The following is a 14,410-nucleotide window of genomic DNA, read 5'->3' on the forward strand; positions in this document are numbered from 1 at the left end:
GGCCTGCAGGTCGCCTTCCAGGGACCCAGGCTGGCTGCCCTTCCACTCAGAGCACCTCTGAGAGCTGACGTGAGTGCCAGCCGCATGCTCTTCAAATTACTGACCTTTGTTTTTCCAAAGAGGACTTTCTAGAGACACTGACAGTCTGATTTCTCTCTTCTCTTTTTCTCTCCCTCCTCCTCCCACCTCTCCCTTCAGTCGGCAGCACCTCTTCCTCACCAGCACTGTTAGGAATCAGAGACCCTCGCTCTGAATACGATAGGACCCAGCCACCTATGCAGTATTACAGTAGCCAAGGGGATGCCACACATAGAGGCCTGTACCCTGGTAAGACGCCAGTCGGGTGTGTGATAGAGTATCTCGAAAAGCCGTGTGTCCCCAGGCACTCGGCCGGTGGCCCGGGAGGTAACCTGTGCCTGCATTGAGACGATCCCCCAGCAGCAAACCATGGTCCAGTCTCTTCACCTCCTGCTTCAGGGGCAGTTGTTGCCTTTTCCGCTTGTTTTAAGCAAAACAAGATAAGGTGGTGGTCTGGTGACCACACATAAAAAGAGCACTGCATCCAAATGAGAAATCATTTCCAGCCACCCCGCAGCGCAGGCCCTTTGTCCTGCCCTCTCCCCACTCGAGCGGTCTCCCCCTGTGTGTTCCAGGGCTCCCGAACCCTGAGCTCTGTGACCCTGGGCAGGGCCACATCTCCTGGACTGGCTCATCTCTTAAATTCAAACCTGTGGATGGAGATCAATTTCATTTACATTTTCGTGAAAGAGAGTTTGAATGAATAACAGCATATATGATGTGATTCTCTTCAGAGTGATTATTTTTTAATAACAAAAATGATGTTGCATAGTATTAATATTTTTATGTCCTATTCAGAAAGTATGCATATAATTTATTCAAAGAATGCCAACCTGAAGGGTTACCAAGATTTCATATTGTCTCCATTCTCAACTATCTTGCAGATTATAACTACTCTAGAGGTCTCAAATAAGGCAGTGTGAGCTACCAAAAAGTGGGAGTCCTTTCTCACAAAACCTATTTATTAAAAAGAAAAAATAAAAGCTGGTGGCAATTTAACAACTGCTGGGGGAGCAGTCTCAGTTGTGCTGTTGTCTTTGAAATTGTGATTTCACAAGACTGTTTACTAATCGACTGTTGTTACTATGGCAATTAATAGCTCAGAAAATTGCAGACGCTACATTTGAGACACAAGCTCTTTGCAGAGGAAATGCACATACAAACTGAAGTGCATTGTTGCTTCAGGTTTGCAGCAGCCTGCTTTATTTTAAAGATCGCCTCCTTAGCATGCGCGCCCTTCTGTATCTTCTTTGCTTGCTTCAATAAACTAATTTGCCTCAAATATGTTTCATTTTCCTCATTAAACAAAAATAAAAATCTTTGCTAGCCTTAATAATACTAGAAGGTTAATCAGTGACATCATCGGGAGTCCACTGTGGACTCTTGAAAACAGCTGTCTGATTACCAGGTTCTTTTTGTTTTAAAACATACTTAAACATGGCAGACACAAGAACGTGCCTCCATGTGGCCAGCCTGCTCCTTCCAGGACCTGGGACTTTGAATCAAAGCTGCTGTCAAGGCATGGAGCTTGTTCTGCTGTGTTTCCCTTCCCCCATTTGACCCAGGGCTCGTCCTCAGAGCCCTGGTGGAAAAGTCATGTTCCTCGGCTCAGGGAGCAAGGAACCAGCCAGGGAAGTCTTCACAAGCAGGAACAGCTCCCCACAGTGACCAGTGGTGGAGAAGAAACCCTTTTGGGGTGAGCTCTGCACTGGCGTGGCTTTTTGGTGAAACACACAAAGCCTGTCTGCCGTATTCATTAGCCCCTAACAGCAAGCGGCTCAGCAGCAAGCGGGCTGGATCCAGGGAACCCAGGCTGCCGACTGTCCCGGTCTGTGCAGGGGTGGCACCAGCCCAGTGCAGGGAGTCCGCACAACCTAACGGACCGGAGTAATGAGCGCTAGTTTTAATTTCATAAAATATTTTCTTACAGGCTCCAGCAAACCTTCACCAATTTACATCAGTTCCTATTCCTCACCAGCAAGAGAACAAAATAGACGGCTCCAGGTGAATTTGCAATATCATTTTTACAGAAGGCCGATTAGCAGGGATCAACACAGTAAGGGGTCCGCGCCGGTTGACTTACCAGAGCTGGGCCGACACGGCAGGGGCCGAGGAGCTTTCCCTGGGGGTCTCGCTCCTCGGAAGCTCATCTGGGGTATAAGCCAATCACTTCCACAGTAGCCTCAAGTCCTGGACTATCTGTATTGGTACCACCATGCCACTGACAGGAACCAGCTGAGAAGTCTAACTCCTTTTCTTTGCCCAACGATTTCCTTTTCTCACCCTTTTTTTTTTTTTTTCCTGTTAATCTCTAAAATCTCTTCCATCCTCTGGGTGGGGAAAGGTTGGTAAGCACACTTCATTCTCTCATCTTACTGTTCTCTTTTTTACATACACCTTTCTCCATCTTCATGGCTCCCTCTCATCCAAGCCACTGTGGTTGGAAAACCCGAGTCCACAGCCAGATCTCTTAGGCTCAGAGGTCACATCAGACTCAGCCCTGCAGGGTTGAACCCCACTCTCCATCAGAGCACAGATGAGTGATTGTAATATTCAATCTCTGCTTTTATGGGGTGCCTAAAATTCATTTCTGTCCTTCCTAATGCCATGTCCACCTGGGTCATCTGATCACTCCTCCTACCTTCTAGTAACACATGAGCACCAGGGGTTTCCCAAACAAGCCTGCAATCTGCCTGCAGATTCGGATGCTCTTAGACCTCCTTCCATCTCATCATCTTTTCTCTGTAGACGGAAGAAAAGGAAACTCAAGTTATTCCTAATCTCGACTATAATTTTTGAGTCAGGAGAAATAGCCTCAGAATCAACTCTAGCTTAACAAATCTAGCTCTGAAATCCTTATAATGTTAGAATGCATTTAGTTCCAGAATATGGTATTAATACCTGTGTTCCATCTTAGGAAGTGGGGGGCTTGGGGATGATCAAGAGGAAAGACATTAGAACCATTACAGTTTTGTTCCAAAGCTGTGAAGAAATTAACATGAAGTCAGAGATAAGACAAAAGGAAATGGGGCTGGGTGTGTGTGCCCACGTGTGTTTCACCTTGCTTCCTCACCGATGGATTTGATTATTAGCCCCAGTTGGGGAGGGGTCTTTTCCTTTAGAATTGTATTTGCTTGTGTGTCTTTTCTAATTTCACTACTCCCCTGCCTGGAGATTGCTGTTCCTTTCAAAGCATAGCAGAGTTTCCAGAGGGTAACGGTTCACCAAACTACATATTTCTTTTAAAATTGAGGGATGGACTCAATCTTCGTCCCTGAGGTAAATATTTTTTAAAAAATAGTTCTGCAATTATACAACTATCCAAAGCCCAAAATCCAGCCTTTAACTAAATTCATGATGTGCTCATGGGTCCCTTGTGTCAAAGCGAAACTCAAAGCCATCTTTTCATTGGGCACACTCAGGCCTCCACAGCAGAGCACAGAACTGGGCCCATAGTGAGGAGGGAGGTAGCCAGGGGCTGTCTTAAGCTCTCCCGAAGGGCTCACTTGTAGCGGCCCTAGGACAGGACTTGAGCAAACTCTGCCAGCCCACCTGTAAACGTAGCTTAACATCCTCACAGTCAACTAGTAGACATACAGTGTGCACCAGAAACAACTTTGAACCATAAATTAACAAGTACTGAATATTGCTTTAAAAATACAAAGCAAGGAAGCCCACCTTACTTTTCCCTAAACATGTATTTCCAAAAATTGCCTTGATTTATTTGCTCTTTCATTTTGTCAACAGCATCAACAGCTGTACTATAGTCAAGATGACTCCAACAGAAAGAACTTTGATGCATACAGATTGTATTTGCAGTCTCCTCATAGCTATGAAGATCCTTATTTTGATGACCGAGTTCACTTTCCAGCTTCTACTGATTATTCCACACAGTATGGACTGAAATCAACTACAAATTACGTAGACTTTTATGCCACTAAACGACCTTCTTACAGAGCAGAACAGTACCCCGGGTCCCCAGACTCGTGGGTGTAGCATCAAGATGCTCCGTGGAACTCTTTCTTTCTAACCTTGTTTGGATCGAGATGAGAAGTCTGTCTTGCTGATTTGCTGATGAAATGTGGAAGTGACACAGAAGGAATGAGTGAAGAGCATATTTTTTTTTCTTTTTTGAGGAATTATCAGGGAAGTAAGGCAACCTTTGGGAGAGAGGACTTTCTAAGCTCTACTTAGGTGTTAGATCTAATTACTTGTAGATTCTGTAGTCCGGTGAAGGTGTGGGCGATGTGATGAGAGGTTTGAGAAATGGGTGAAATGAGATGGGGGATGTGTAGGTCAAATCAAATTAAAGATGATTTTTTTAATGTGAATAAAGTTACGTTCTGATAGTTTGTACAGAAAAATAAAATAAAATGGATGCCCTTCCTGTTTTATTGCTATTACTAAATGTCAAGATTGTATGCTATTATGTCTTGTAAATTTCTTTTGTTGGTGTAAATATGGAAATGCCACATTGGTTAAGTGCCATCATTTGTAATGCAGTGTGTCATTTGAAAAGAGAATTAAGAAACTGACAGCTTAAAAAACAAATGGGAAACCCAAGGAACTCTCAGCAGTTAAAGACAAACTACAACATGCTTTGTTTCCAAATGAACAGCATACCTTTGAAGCACAAAGTCCAGTCTGGAATAGCAGCGCCATGTCCATTCCCTGCCTCTTTCATAGGACACTTCACTGCCATTTTCTATGCACATGGAAGAAAAATAAATGTGGAGATTTCATCCTTGGAAGTTTGTTCCCTGTGCTTTATTTTCTGTGTGTGATACAGAAAAGCAGATTGAATAAATGCAAATCCAATTACATGTTGGAGACAGCTTTAATATATCCAACTGTTTTGGACTTTTCCTAGTTTTATAGTTAATACATTTTGTGAGATGGATTATACCGAAGAATGAAGCTGTGGACTTTCGTCCTCTTTACCTAGCTTAGTATTTTTATTTCTTGGGATCTGTTTTGAATTTAATGCCCATTGCCATTTTGCAGTGTTTTGTTGTTGTTGTTTTTGCTTTTGGTTTTTCAGACTGCTGTACATTTTCCCTTCATCAAAGGGAAATGACATCTGGCAGCCTGGCCCTACCTAAATTACTTTTGGCATCATTTTAAGAACTCAGTAACTACCTAAGAACAGTTGCTGGGCACTTACTGGCTGGTACCAATGTAATAAACCAGACCAAATTCTAAATAATTATTTTGCTGCATAATTCCACGAGACACAGTAATTCCTAGCTTAGAGACAAGGTGGGGAAGCCCCAGCATACCTGGTAGGTAGGGGTCCTGATAACACCAAGATGCGTTACTTCTAAGTCTTTCTCTATCCTTGGAGATATGGAGAAGCACCACCAGCCCCAGGAGGCCAAGTCTGAGGCCTTCCCAAGTCTTGGTAGTTTCTACCCTGGATCATATATGGAAGACAACGCGTATGGCAAGTCCAGCCCAGAGGTGCTGACTTAGCATGTCCAGCAAATGTGACACAAATCCTAGATAAAACGTGTGCGTTCATGTTTGTGAGTTTACGGACAGAGGCCCAAGAGAAGAGAGCCTTCCCTTGCTGAATGGACCACAGCCCAAGGTTAGGCTCCAAAGTGAAATGGAAATGCAAGTATAGTAAGATTCCTTAAGTCTGCCAGTGGGGAGCCTGTCTGATGTGCAGGCTTTCTGAAATGAGCCAGCTCCCACCATCAGGCTTGCCCAGCTGCCCCCGGCCTCACCTGCCCTGGAAACAGCTCTCTTTAGATGGCAGAGGCTGCCAGATTTCCCCCAAGGGACTGGAATCAGGACTTTGGAGATATCTGGTATCCATCTGAGTTTCGAATCACTGACTTCCCTGAATCTGATTTTTGTGCCTCTGGGTTAAGGGCCTGACCCCGGGGAGTCAGGATACAAGGGAATCTGCAGCTGGCCTGAGCTAACTGACCGTGGCTGTTGCTTTTAGTGACCTCATTAGCCTTTGGGGTAACTTAGTAGACCCAGGTCCCCCATATGACAGGCAGTATTTCAAGAACGGATCCAAGTTTGGGTTGCAAAGAACTCATTTGGGCCTCCAGCCAGACCTCATGATGGGGCCAGAAAGAAGCCTGTGAATGAGGACTGGGCAGAAGATCAGATGCCCGCTAAGGTTCCTTCCTTGTGACTGGAGGAAAGAACCAGCAGATGGAGACTGGAAGACGCAGAACTGCATCACGGAGCAAAAAGCTGAGCCCATAACCCCTCCAAGATATAGGAATAAAAAGCTCTGCTAAAACAAAGTTGCCTTTTTGTTGCTGCCCCAAAGTGTCACCAAGTAACATGCAGAATTCAGCCCTCGTGAAGAGGGCTGTGGTTCCACTCAGAGGTTGGCATCTTTCCACCCCTCCTGGTGAGTCAAGGCTGAAATGAGGCAATGTTGGTGAGCTCGCACAGTGTCTTCACCCTGACCGCACATCAGAACCCCCTGGGCAGCTTTCACAACGAGGAGGGCCTTGCCCTGACCAATCAGAACCCCAGGAGGTAGGGTCCAGGCATCAGGGTTCTTGAGACTACAATGTGCAGTCAAGGTGAGAGGCCACCTGGCCCGCACACCATTCATCTCACTGCCTTCCTGCCCTGTGACCTGAAAATGTGGTTGGAATTTAGGATGTGGAGTTTCTGGAAGAGAGTGATAGAGATTTGGTGTGTTAAAATTGAGATCTTAAACTTAGAATGTCAGAAGTGAGATTTTTCTTCTTGCCAGAGGATGTATCTTTTGCCCATGCATACTTTTTTTTTTTTTAACTTATAAAAGCCCGGGGGTGTTTCATGAGTGTCAGAAATGATGACCTCACTTAACTCTTCAGGTCATCAGTCCCTGGCCAGTGCTTGGTTGTCCACACGACTGCTGATTCTTGCAGTGAAACGCCACTAGATCACTTTACCCAGCACTCACTACGCACTACTAGTATCACAGACATTACCATTTAACTCTAACAGCAAACGTACGAAATCTATACTAATAGCCCATTTTACAGACCCTGAAGCAAACCTGGAGAGGAACTTGCAAAAGATGACACAGTGAGTGGCCAGGGCAAGGTTAGTTAGCATCACAGTCCACCTTTACTACAATGCCAGTGTTTCTAAAATTCAGTAATCCGAGTTCCAACTGAACTATTCTTTTCCTGAAACTTTATCACAAAGAAAAAACCATCATTACTTGCTGTAAATAAAAGGCAACCATAAAAATGAACATTTAACTATTAAACATACAAGTATCCATGTACCATCAAAATTTACTGTCTGCCACCACTGGTGTTATATGAACTTCATTTTTGGAAATGAGGGTCCTGATCATTCTGATGTGTATGATGATTTTGGCTGGGCTGAGAACTCCCCTTAAAAAAACCTTGTGAACCACATCTATGAACACAAGGCCCATTAAAACAAAATCTGCCACTGGGTGACCCTCTCACTTTGGGGCCTCAGCCATACCTTTGGAGGAACATGTATCTAAATCCACTGATGGTGGTTTTATTTCCATGATCAAACCAGATTATAAAGAAAAAATATTTGTAAACTTGGCCATTGCTGTTCACTTAGGGTTTTTTCTTTTAATTGTTTATAATAGCATTATTTATAATAGCCAAAAACTGGAAACAACCCAAATTTCCAATAGGTGAATAGATAAACAAATTGGAGTACACTCGTGTGGTGGAATATTAGTCAGCAATAAAAAAGAATGAGCCCACAGGTACTCATAATAACATGGGTGAATCTCAAAAACATACTCAAAAAGAAACAGACACAAAAGAGTGCATACTGGATAGTTCTAAGAGCAGGCAAAAATCATCTATGGTGATAGAAAACAGAACCACCATTGCCCAGTAGGTACCAGTATAGACTAGAGGACTTTAGGAGATGATGGAAATGCTCTACATCTTGACTGGGGTGGCTCTTACACAGGTGTGTGCATTTATCAAAACTCATCAAAATCTAGACATAAGATCTATACATTTCATAACATACAAAATCTACTCCAATAAAAAAAGAACACTTACTTCAGAAGTCACTAAAGAAATGAGTGATGACACTGTCTGAGACTTGGTTTTATGACCTAGAATCAAAGTTACCATTACTAGTCTCCCAAGTTGAGAAAAATCCAACTTACATATTTCAAACCTTTTAAAACATCCACTTAGAAAGTGTTTCTCACACAAAAGATTTGAGCACAGAAATTTTTGTAGTTAGATACACCAGTCTACTTAGAAGCTGACGGCTTACCAAAGTTAAACAGAATCCTATAAAATTTATATTTGAAAAGCACTATATGGGCGAGTCCTTTTGAATGAGCTGTGACTGGACAGATTTATGTGTGTGTGTTGACAAGAAATGAGCCTGAGAAGTAAAACTCAGGCTCATGTTTAAACATGTTGCCAAGAGAGAAAAGCGTGTCGTCCCTTTTATCTAATGATCCAAAGAGATGTGTAAATAAACCACCTCACCCACCTCGATGCTACCCAAGCCGCGGGGAAGGAGTGTGGGAGAGGAGCCCTTTCAGCAACGCACCAGAGAGGTGTTCGCAGAAAAGCAAATAGGTCAGTGAAATCAGAGGCAGAGCAGCTAATGGGATTTCTTTACCTCTACAAATGCAGAGTGGACTGAATTCAAAGGGAATCTTTGTTGGAGGTCAAGGAAATCCTTGCAGGAGAGGAAGCCGTCTTAATTAATGTGCAACCGGTGAGGGAGACGAAGGAGAACAAAGGATGCAGAGCGTGTTTGGGATTCCATGGGGGGCCTCCACCCTGACAGAGAGCTGCCCTCTGCTGACCTGTGCCAGGGGCTGGACCGGGCCTCGGAGACCAGGTGCAGCCACAGGCCGCCACCCGCACAGAGACACTTCTCAGCTGGTGCTTGTCAATTCTGCCTCGCGTTAGAAGAGCCTGACTTTTGACTGCAGCCTTACTCACCCTTATGATAACAGTTTGCCGTTCGGCATCTGTGTGGTGGCTTGGCTCGTGGTCTTTATGAATGCACTTATTCAGGGCAATCCTTCAAGGCTACAGACACAAAAAAGGAAATTATTAGCAACCAAATTATGACTTGAATTGTATCTGTTTTAGTGTTTTTCCCTATTTTTATGTCAGCAGCTTCACTGAAAGCAGCTGGCATGTCCCCTAAGTGGCTATTTGTGCCCACTGATGTTGCCGAATTCTAACTGGAAATCACTAAGAAGCATTTGGTGCTGTCATAATCGTCTGCGTGAGCCACAACTAGCTCTTTCATCATTAAGCCCCATCCAACGGTTGGGGGAACTTTGATAAAGACTTCATGACATGATGGGCTATTTCACCCTCCATGCACACCCCAGGGTTCCCAGAGCTGGCCAATGCACCGTCTTGCAAAAGAAATTAAACACAACTTGTTCTGAGTCAAAGGTGTCATTCTACGATCAGTGGGAAAATCTCCAATTCTTCCTTCAGAAATCTCCTAGAACTGTTCATGTACTTCCCAAAAAGCAACACCCCTGAAGTGTGCCCTGATTTGCTGGTGATGACCTGTCATGTGTTTGGCTCCAGTGCCTTGCCGAGCTGCCACCCACTGAGTACTAAGCTAATAAAATGACTTCAGGGAGGATGGTGCCCTTCCAGGGCCTCTCTTCAGGGTTCTGCAGTCAGCGGCCATCCCATCCCAATCCCTCTCTTTTCTTTTCAGGTGGGAGAATGAGTGCAGTGAGGTGTGCCCAGCCTCCTGGGCGCCTAGAGAAAAGGATTCAATCCAGATGGGCTCCAGGTTGGGCATGACTGTAACAGGAGGGGGTCTGGCCATTATAGAATGGTTGTGCTGTGAGGAATGCATGTCAGGCTTTTACAAAATATTTTGTGAAAACAAACCAGGAAGCACATTCTAGAGCTGAATGATTAAAATATTTACACATCCACCAACACCCCTGCAATCATGGTTGGCCTCAGTGACCACAAGTCTCCTTTTTGTCTCAGAGCTGTGGTCAAAAGATCATGGTGTGTTTATTCAGTTTGCAAATAATTAGGTGCTGGTTTTTTCACTTCTACTGCATGCATCCTACTTTCTAATCACTTCTTTGATCATTAACACTTCTGTGGAGAAAAGCTATCAGGAAAGGTGCAGTGATACTGAAAATCATCGAGCCTGTCACTATATAACACCTTAATTAGAGAAAAGCTGGCCCAACACCACCTGGAACCGCTAATATTATCCTCTGAGGCCACATCACTGGGTTGTGGTAGTGACATATCATCACTGAGGAATTTTATTTGGATGATAATAACAAAGTCCCCAAAGTTGTGGCTTTAACAAGATGAGTTACAGCAGGTCTTGGATTTTTTCCTCCCTCACATACTGAAACTAGCAAAGAAAGGCAGATCAATGCTAGCACAGTGGTTCTACAATGTTCTCAGGCACCCAGGCTCCATCCTAATCTCTGGCCACAGCCCTTATCCTCATGGCTTCCCAGGTGGCTGCAGGAACTCCGCCATCACATCCTCATTCATCAACAAGGAGAGAGGAGTCGGAAGTATGGAACCAGCCAATTAAGTCAGCCTCCTAAAAAGAGACTTCTAGAATCCACCAATACATCTCATTGGAAGAGCAGTTTTACCTGGACTCATTGCCACCTCCACTCATGTAGGGGGTTCTGTTAGAAAGGAAAATGAGGGAATGGAAAAGGGGAAAGCTCTGTAAGTCTCTGCCCAGATGATGCTACGAGGTGATCCCACCACTTCCATTACTTGGGTTCCTATGAATGTAAGCACCAAGCCAGAGACCCACGTTGTATTAATTCTGTGCTTGGGTAGAAGCCACAGTACCCATTCGTGCCTCGACATGGAAGATAAACAAAGCTGAATAAAATTTCTCAAGCTCAGGTGGTTCTAGAAACAAGGTCAGTTTCTGTTTACTGCCCCATCTCGTAGTTTAGATGTTAAACATGGGAAGTCAGTTACCATCAATAATCTATAGTCAGAAACCCCACCCTCTGGTGGCTTCCTATCTCTGAGGGGCAGAGCCATAGGAGTCCTTAGAAGAGCCTCAGGAGTCAAGGAGAGGGAGTCTGGGCTCCTGTCCCCACTGCATCAGAAATAGCCCACCAACAGCAGCTTTCTACATCACATGGCCGCATAAGATTATTTTAGCAAAGTTTCTACAGCTGAAAACAAACAAAAGTAATGATAGCCATTGCATGCCCAATGCCTGACCTTGTGAGCAGCTCCCTGGAGGTCTGTGTGCTCCTGACTGGCAAGTCTGGTGGAGTCATAGCAGCAGCAGCCTCCCTCAGCTACCCACTCAATTCACCGCGCGTCTGTGGAGCATCCCCGACAATGTCCTTGGCACTGCATGAAACGCAGAAAACTGATGAGGCTGCCATCATCCCAAGAGCTTGCAGCCCCCCAAGCCCATCAGAGCAGACAGCAGCCATCAAGCCTGAGTTCGGCTGTCAAGGTAAAGCTTGCAGAGTAAGAGGGACTCATCTTTGGGTTAATTAACTTCAGGTTAACTCTAAGCAAAGGCATCAAGAAATAAATGAGAACGGCATGGGGCGAAGGAGAAAACCTGCTGAACCCAAGGACAGGAAGAAGGTCAAGTGCAAAAGGCAGAAAGAAGCAACAAAGAGTTCCTCTCAACTAGTTTGGATAATGAATAAACCTCCTAATAACTCTTTGCTGAGTGTTTACTAGGATACTGGGTGTCAAGGACTGTCTAAGTGCTCTACCCACATTATCCCATTTCATCTTCATAACAATCCTAAAACAACGTGCAGAAGAGAAAATTGTGCTCAGAAACAGAGAGTAAGTGGCTCAAGGTCACATCCCTCAGTAACCTGGATCTGTTAGGCTCTAGAGCCCCCAGGAGCCCAGCCTGGTCTCCCCAAGGAAGCAGAAGAGCAGTTACCCCCAGCCTTCACATAATCCACATTTATGCCAAGTAAGCCCTCTCCAGGGATCCAGCCAGGGATCCCTCTCCAGCTTCCTACTAGCTTCTGAACCAAATTAGACTCAGATAATGCCAACTAGCTCTGACGTTTGCCTTAGCAGAGCTAGGAAAACGCCATATTGGCTCAAATCAAACTTGGAAGTTTTTACAACTATAGAAAACCATAAAGTGGCCTGTTCACAAACTATACTCTGAGTTTCGGCAGATCTGCAGCAAAAGACTTAATGGAATCAAATGAACGCAAGAGAGCACCTTCCCAGCTCCGCCAGCTCGCTGCCAAGAGGAGCAACTCAGCTGGACAGTCTGAGGTCTGGGCAGGAAGGAGGAGGGGCAGGGGTCGCGGCAGTGCAGCCTGGGGAAGGGGCTGCGGCCTCACAGCCAGGGAAAGGCCCTACCCTCTGCCCTAGCTTTTGTGGAGGAAGACCATTCCCCAATGTCAGCTGACTCGCAGCCCTGCAAATCTTAAACGGGAACTCTGGACATTCTAGAAAATGCTGAAGGAAACCTTTTTATGTCTCCGTTCTTCACTCACTGTTTCCTCATCACTCCTCTTCAAGGGCAGGGGAGGGACCTCCTGAGGAGCCCAGGAAAATCCAAGGTAAGCGCAAAGGAATCTCCTGGCAGCTCTGAGCTCGGGGACGCCCCGAGTCCTGGTTGGGTGAGTTCCGCTCACCCAGCTAACTAGAGAAACCTGCTTTTGCTCTGGCTCAGGCTCTAAGTCCTAAATCCACGTCCCAGTTGAGAACGCTGGCACGTGTGTGAAAGCGCGGACACCTGTGCGAGCCCCGCCGCGGTCCCTCCGTCAGGCGGGAGGGGCGTGCGTCTGGCGCCGCCAGCCAGAGGGCTGCCTCCTCAGCGCACAGAGGCCTAACTGATTCTCCGGATGGAAACCAGGAACCCCTCTCTGGGAAAAGATAAGAGGTTTTGTCTTCAGTGCCTGGGGTACAGATACCGTGCCCCAAGAGCGGGAGCCCGCCTGGCTAATTCGGGCAACCGCCCCAAACCCCGGGAACACAGCTGCCCTCTTGAAGAGACTGTTTTCAAAAACATGGCGCGAACCTGGGGCTGAAGCTGGATGCCCCACCTCTTCCCTCGCATCCCCACGTGGAATTTAAGACAGTCAAGTCCACAGTGCAGGTCTGAGCTTACCTACCCACCCCAGTCAGAGGCCGGCAGGCCAGAGAAGCAGGATGGAGGGCGTGCGGGCGTGGGAGCAAAACACCTGGGGCCGGGCCGGGGTGCGGGGGCCCGTCCCCTAGCCAGGTGCCCGCGCCGCGGGCTGACAGGGGCTGCACGAAGTGGTAGCGCTGCGGTGTTTCACGCTGTGTCTCAGGCACTGCGCAAAATCCCTCTCGTGCATTCTCTCACTAGGAGATTGTAGGGAAAGGCCCCATTTTACAGACGAGGAAGCCCAGGAGGAGAGAGGTTAAGAAACTCACCCCAAGTGATGATGGCCGACTGTCTGCCGCCGGAGTCACCTCCCAAAATGAACACTAGGCTCTCACCTATGGGATTAGCGACCGCCCCTCTGCCGGGAGAGCCGGGAACGAGGGGCGGGAGCTCTCTCACCCTTTGTGGGCCAGGCGTAAACTCCATTCCAGCTTCCGTCGTGTGACTGGGAGGATAAGGCAGCTCAGACCTGCCCTCTCTTCCCATCTCTCACTGTGTCACTGCCCCCCTCTGCGACATCTTCAGTACCCGGTGTTCCCCACTAGCTCTAGAAGGCCTCCTTTTCTGCTTCTCCCCCCAGCCCCCGCCCTGGGCCTGCCCTGGGCTTCCAGTCACCTCTCTATCCAACCGGATGGGGTGAATGCTTCCCAGCCGTCGCCACCCCCAAGCAAACCCACACCTGCACACCTGGAGTGAGCGTGCAGCCAGCCCTCACCTCCTCGCTGGAGCAAGCAAGTGGATTTCAGGATACTAAGCAGCTCTCCGCACTCAGGAGACCACTTCATCCTTTTGCTGAGTAAAAGAGTTTCCCATGTTCTTGGAAGATTAGTTCCACAAGTTGTCCCTAAGAAGAGTTTTATGGTCAGGTAAGTCCAGAAAATGGAGTGTCTTATCTCCCTGGTGGAAATTCACAATACCTTTAATGTTCATTTTGAAGGCTCTGAAACGACTAGAAATAAATACTGGATTCAGAAGTCCAGTATATCTCAAGTTTATTTGACCCAAGAACCTTTTCTTTTGGGGAATGGGCACCTTTTCTAGAAACAGTGTTCAGTGAAACACCCTCCGTGCAATATAAGAGTAGATAAAAGCTATTTTTCCTTCGTCATAGGTGAAGGTTCTTTTTTCCTTACACAGTCTATACTTTTATAATTAAACTAGATCTTCATAGACTGTAAGATCACCTTAAATTCAAGATAGCCTAATTAAAATCTGAACCCATTTATTT

The 14,410-nt window shown here is 46.2% G+C and overlaps 1 protein-coding gene and 1 long non-coding RNA gene across 15 annotated transcripts in view; one reads left to right on the forward strand and one right to left on the reverse strand.

Moving 5' to 3' along the window:
* The window catches only part of PKP4 (plakophilin 4), a 210,150-nt gene extending 205,321 nt beyond the window's left edge, over window positions 1-4,829 (forward strand). For 11 of the 14 annotated variants that reach the window (XM_064484801.1, XM_064484802.1, XM_064484803.1 and 8 more), the window contains 3 exons: window positions 199-327; window positions 2,009-2,082; window positions 3,826-4,829. In XM_064484801.1, the coding sequence (XP_064340871.1) occupies window positions 199-327; window positions 2,009-2,082; window positions 3,826-4,074 (452 nt within the window). In that variant the 3' untranslated portion in view covers window positions 4,075-4,829. The remainder of the gene's footprint in view (window positions 1-198; window positions 328-2,008; window positions 2,083-3,825) is intronic. The other 3 variants (XM_064484804.1, XM_064484805.1, XM_064484808.1) reach the window with 2 other exon arrangements.
* A 4,218-nt stretch (window positions 4,830-9,047) lies between these two features.
* On the reverse strand, window positions 9,048-13,993 carry LOC135321211 (uncharacterized). The gene is made up of 3 exons (XR_010380776.1): window positions 13,898-13,993; window positions 11,277-11,411; window positions 9,048-9,104 (listed from the first exon to the last, which is right to left on the reverse strand). It is a non-coding gene; the product is annotated as an uncharacterized LOC135321211 (long non-coding RNA).
* Window positions 13,994-14,410: the final 417 nt, after the last annotated feature.

This window comes from Camelus dromedarius, chromosome 4 (genome assembly GCF_036321535.1).
Source record: "Camelus dromedarius isolate mCamDro1 chromosome 4, mCamDro1.pat, whole genome shotgun sequence".
Lineage (NCBI taxonomy): Eukaryota > Metazoa > Chordata > Mammalia > Artiodactyla > Camelidae > Camelus > Camelus dromedarius.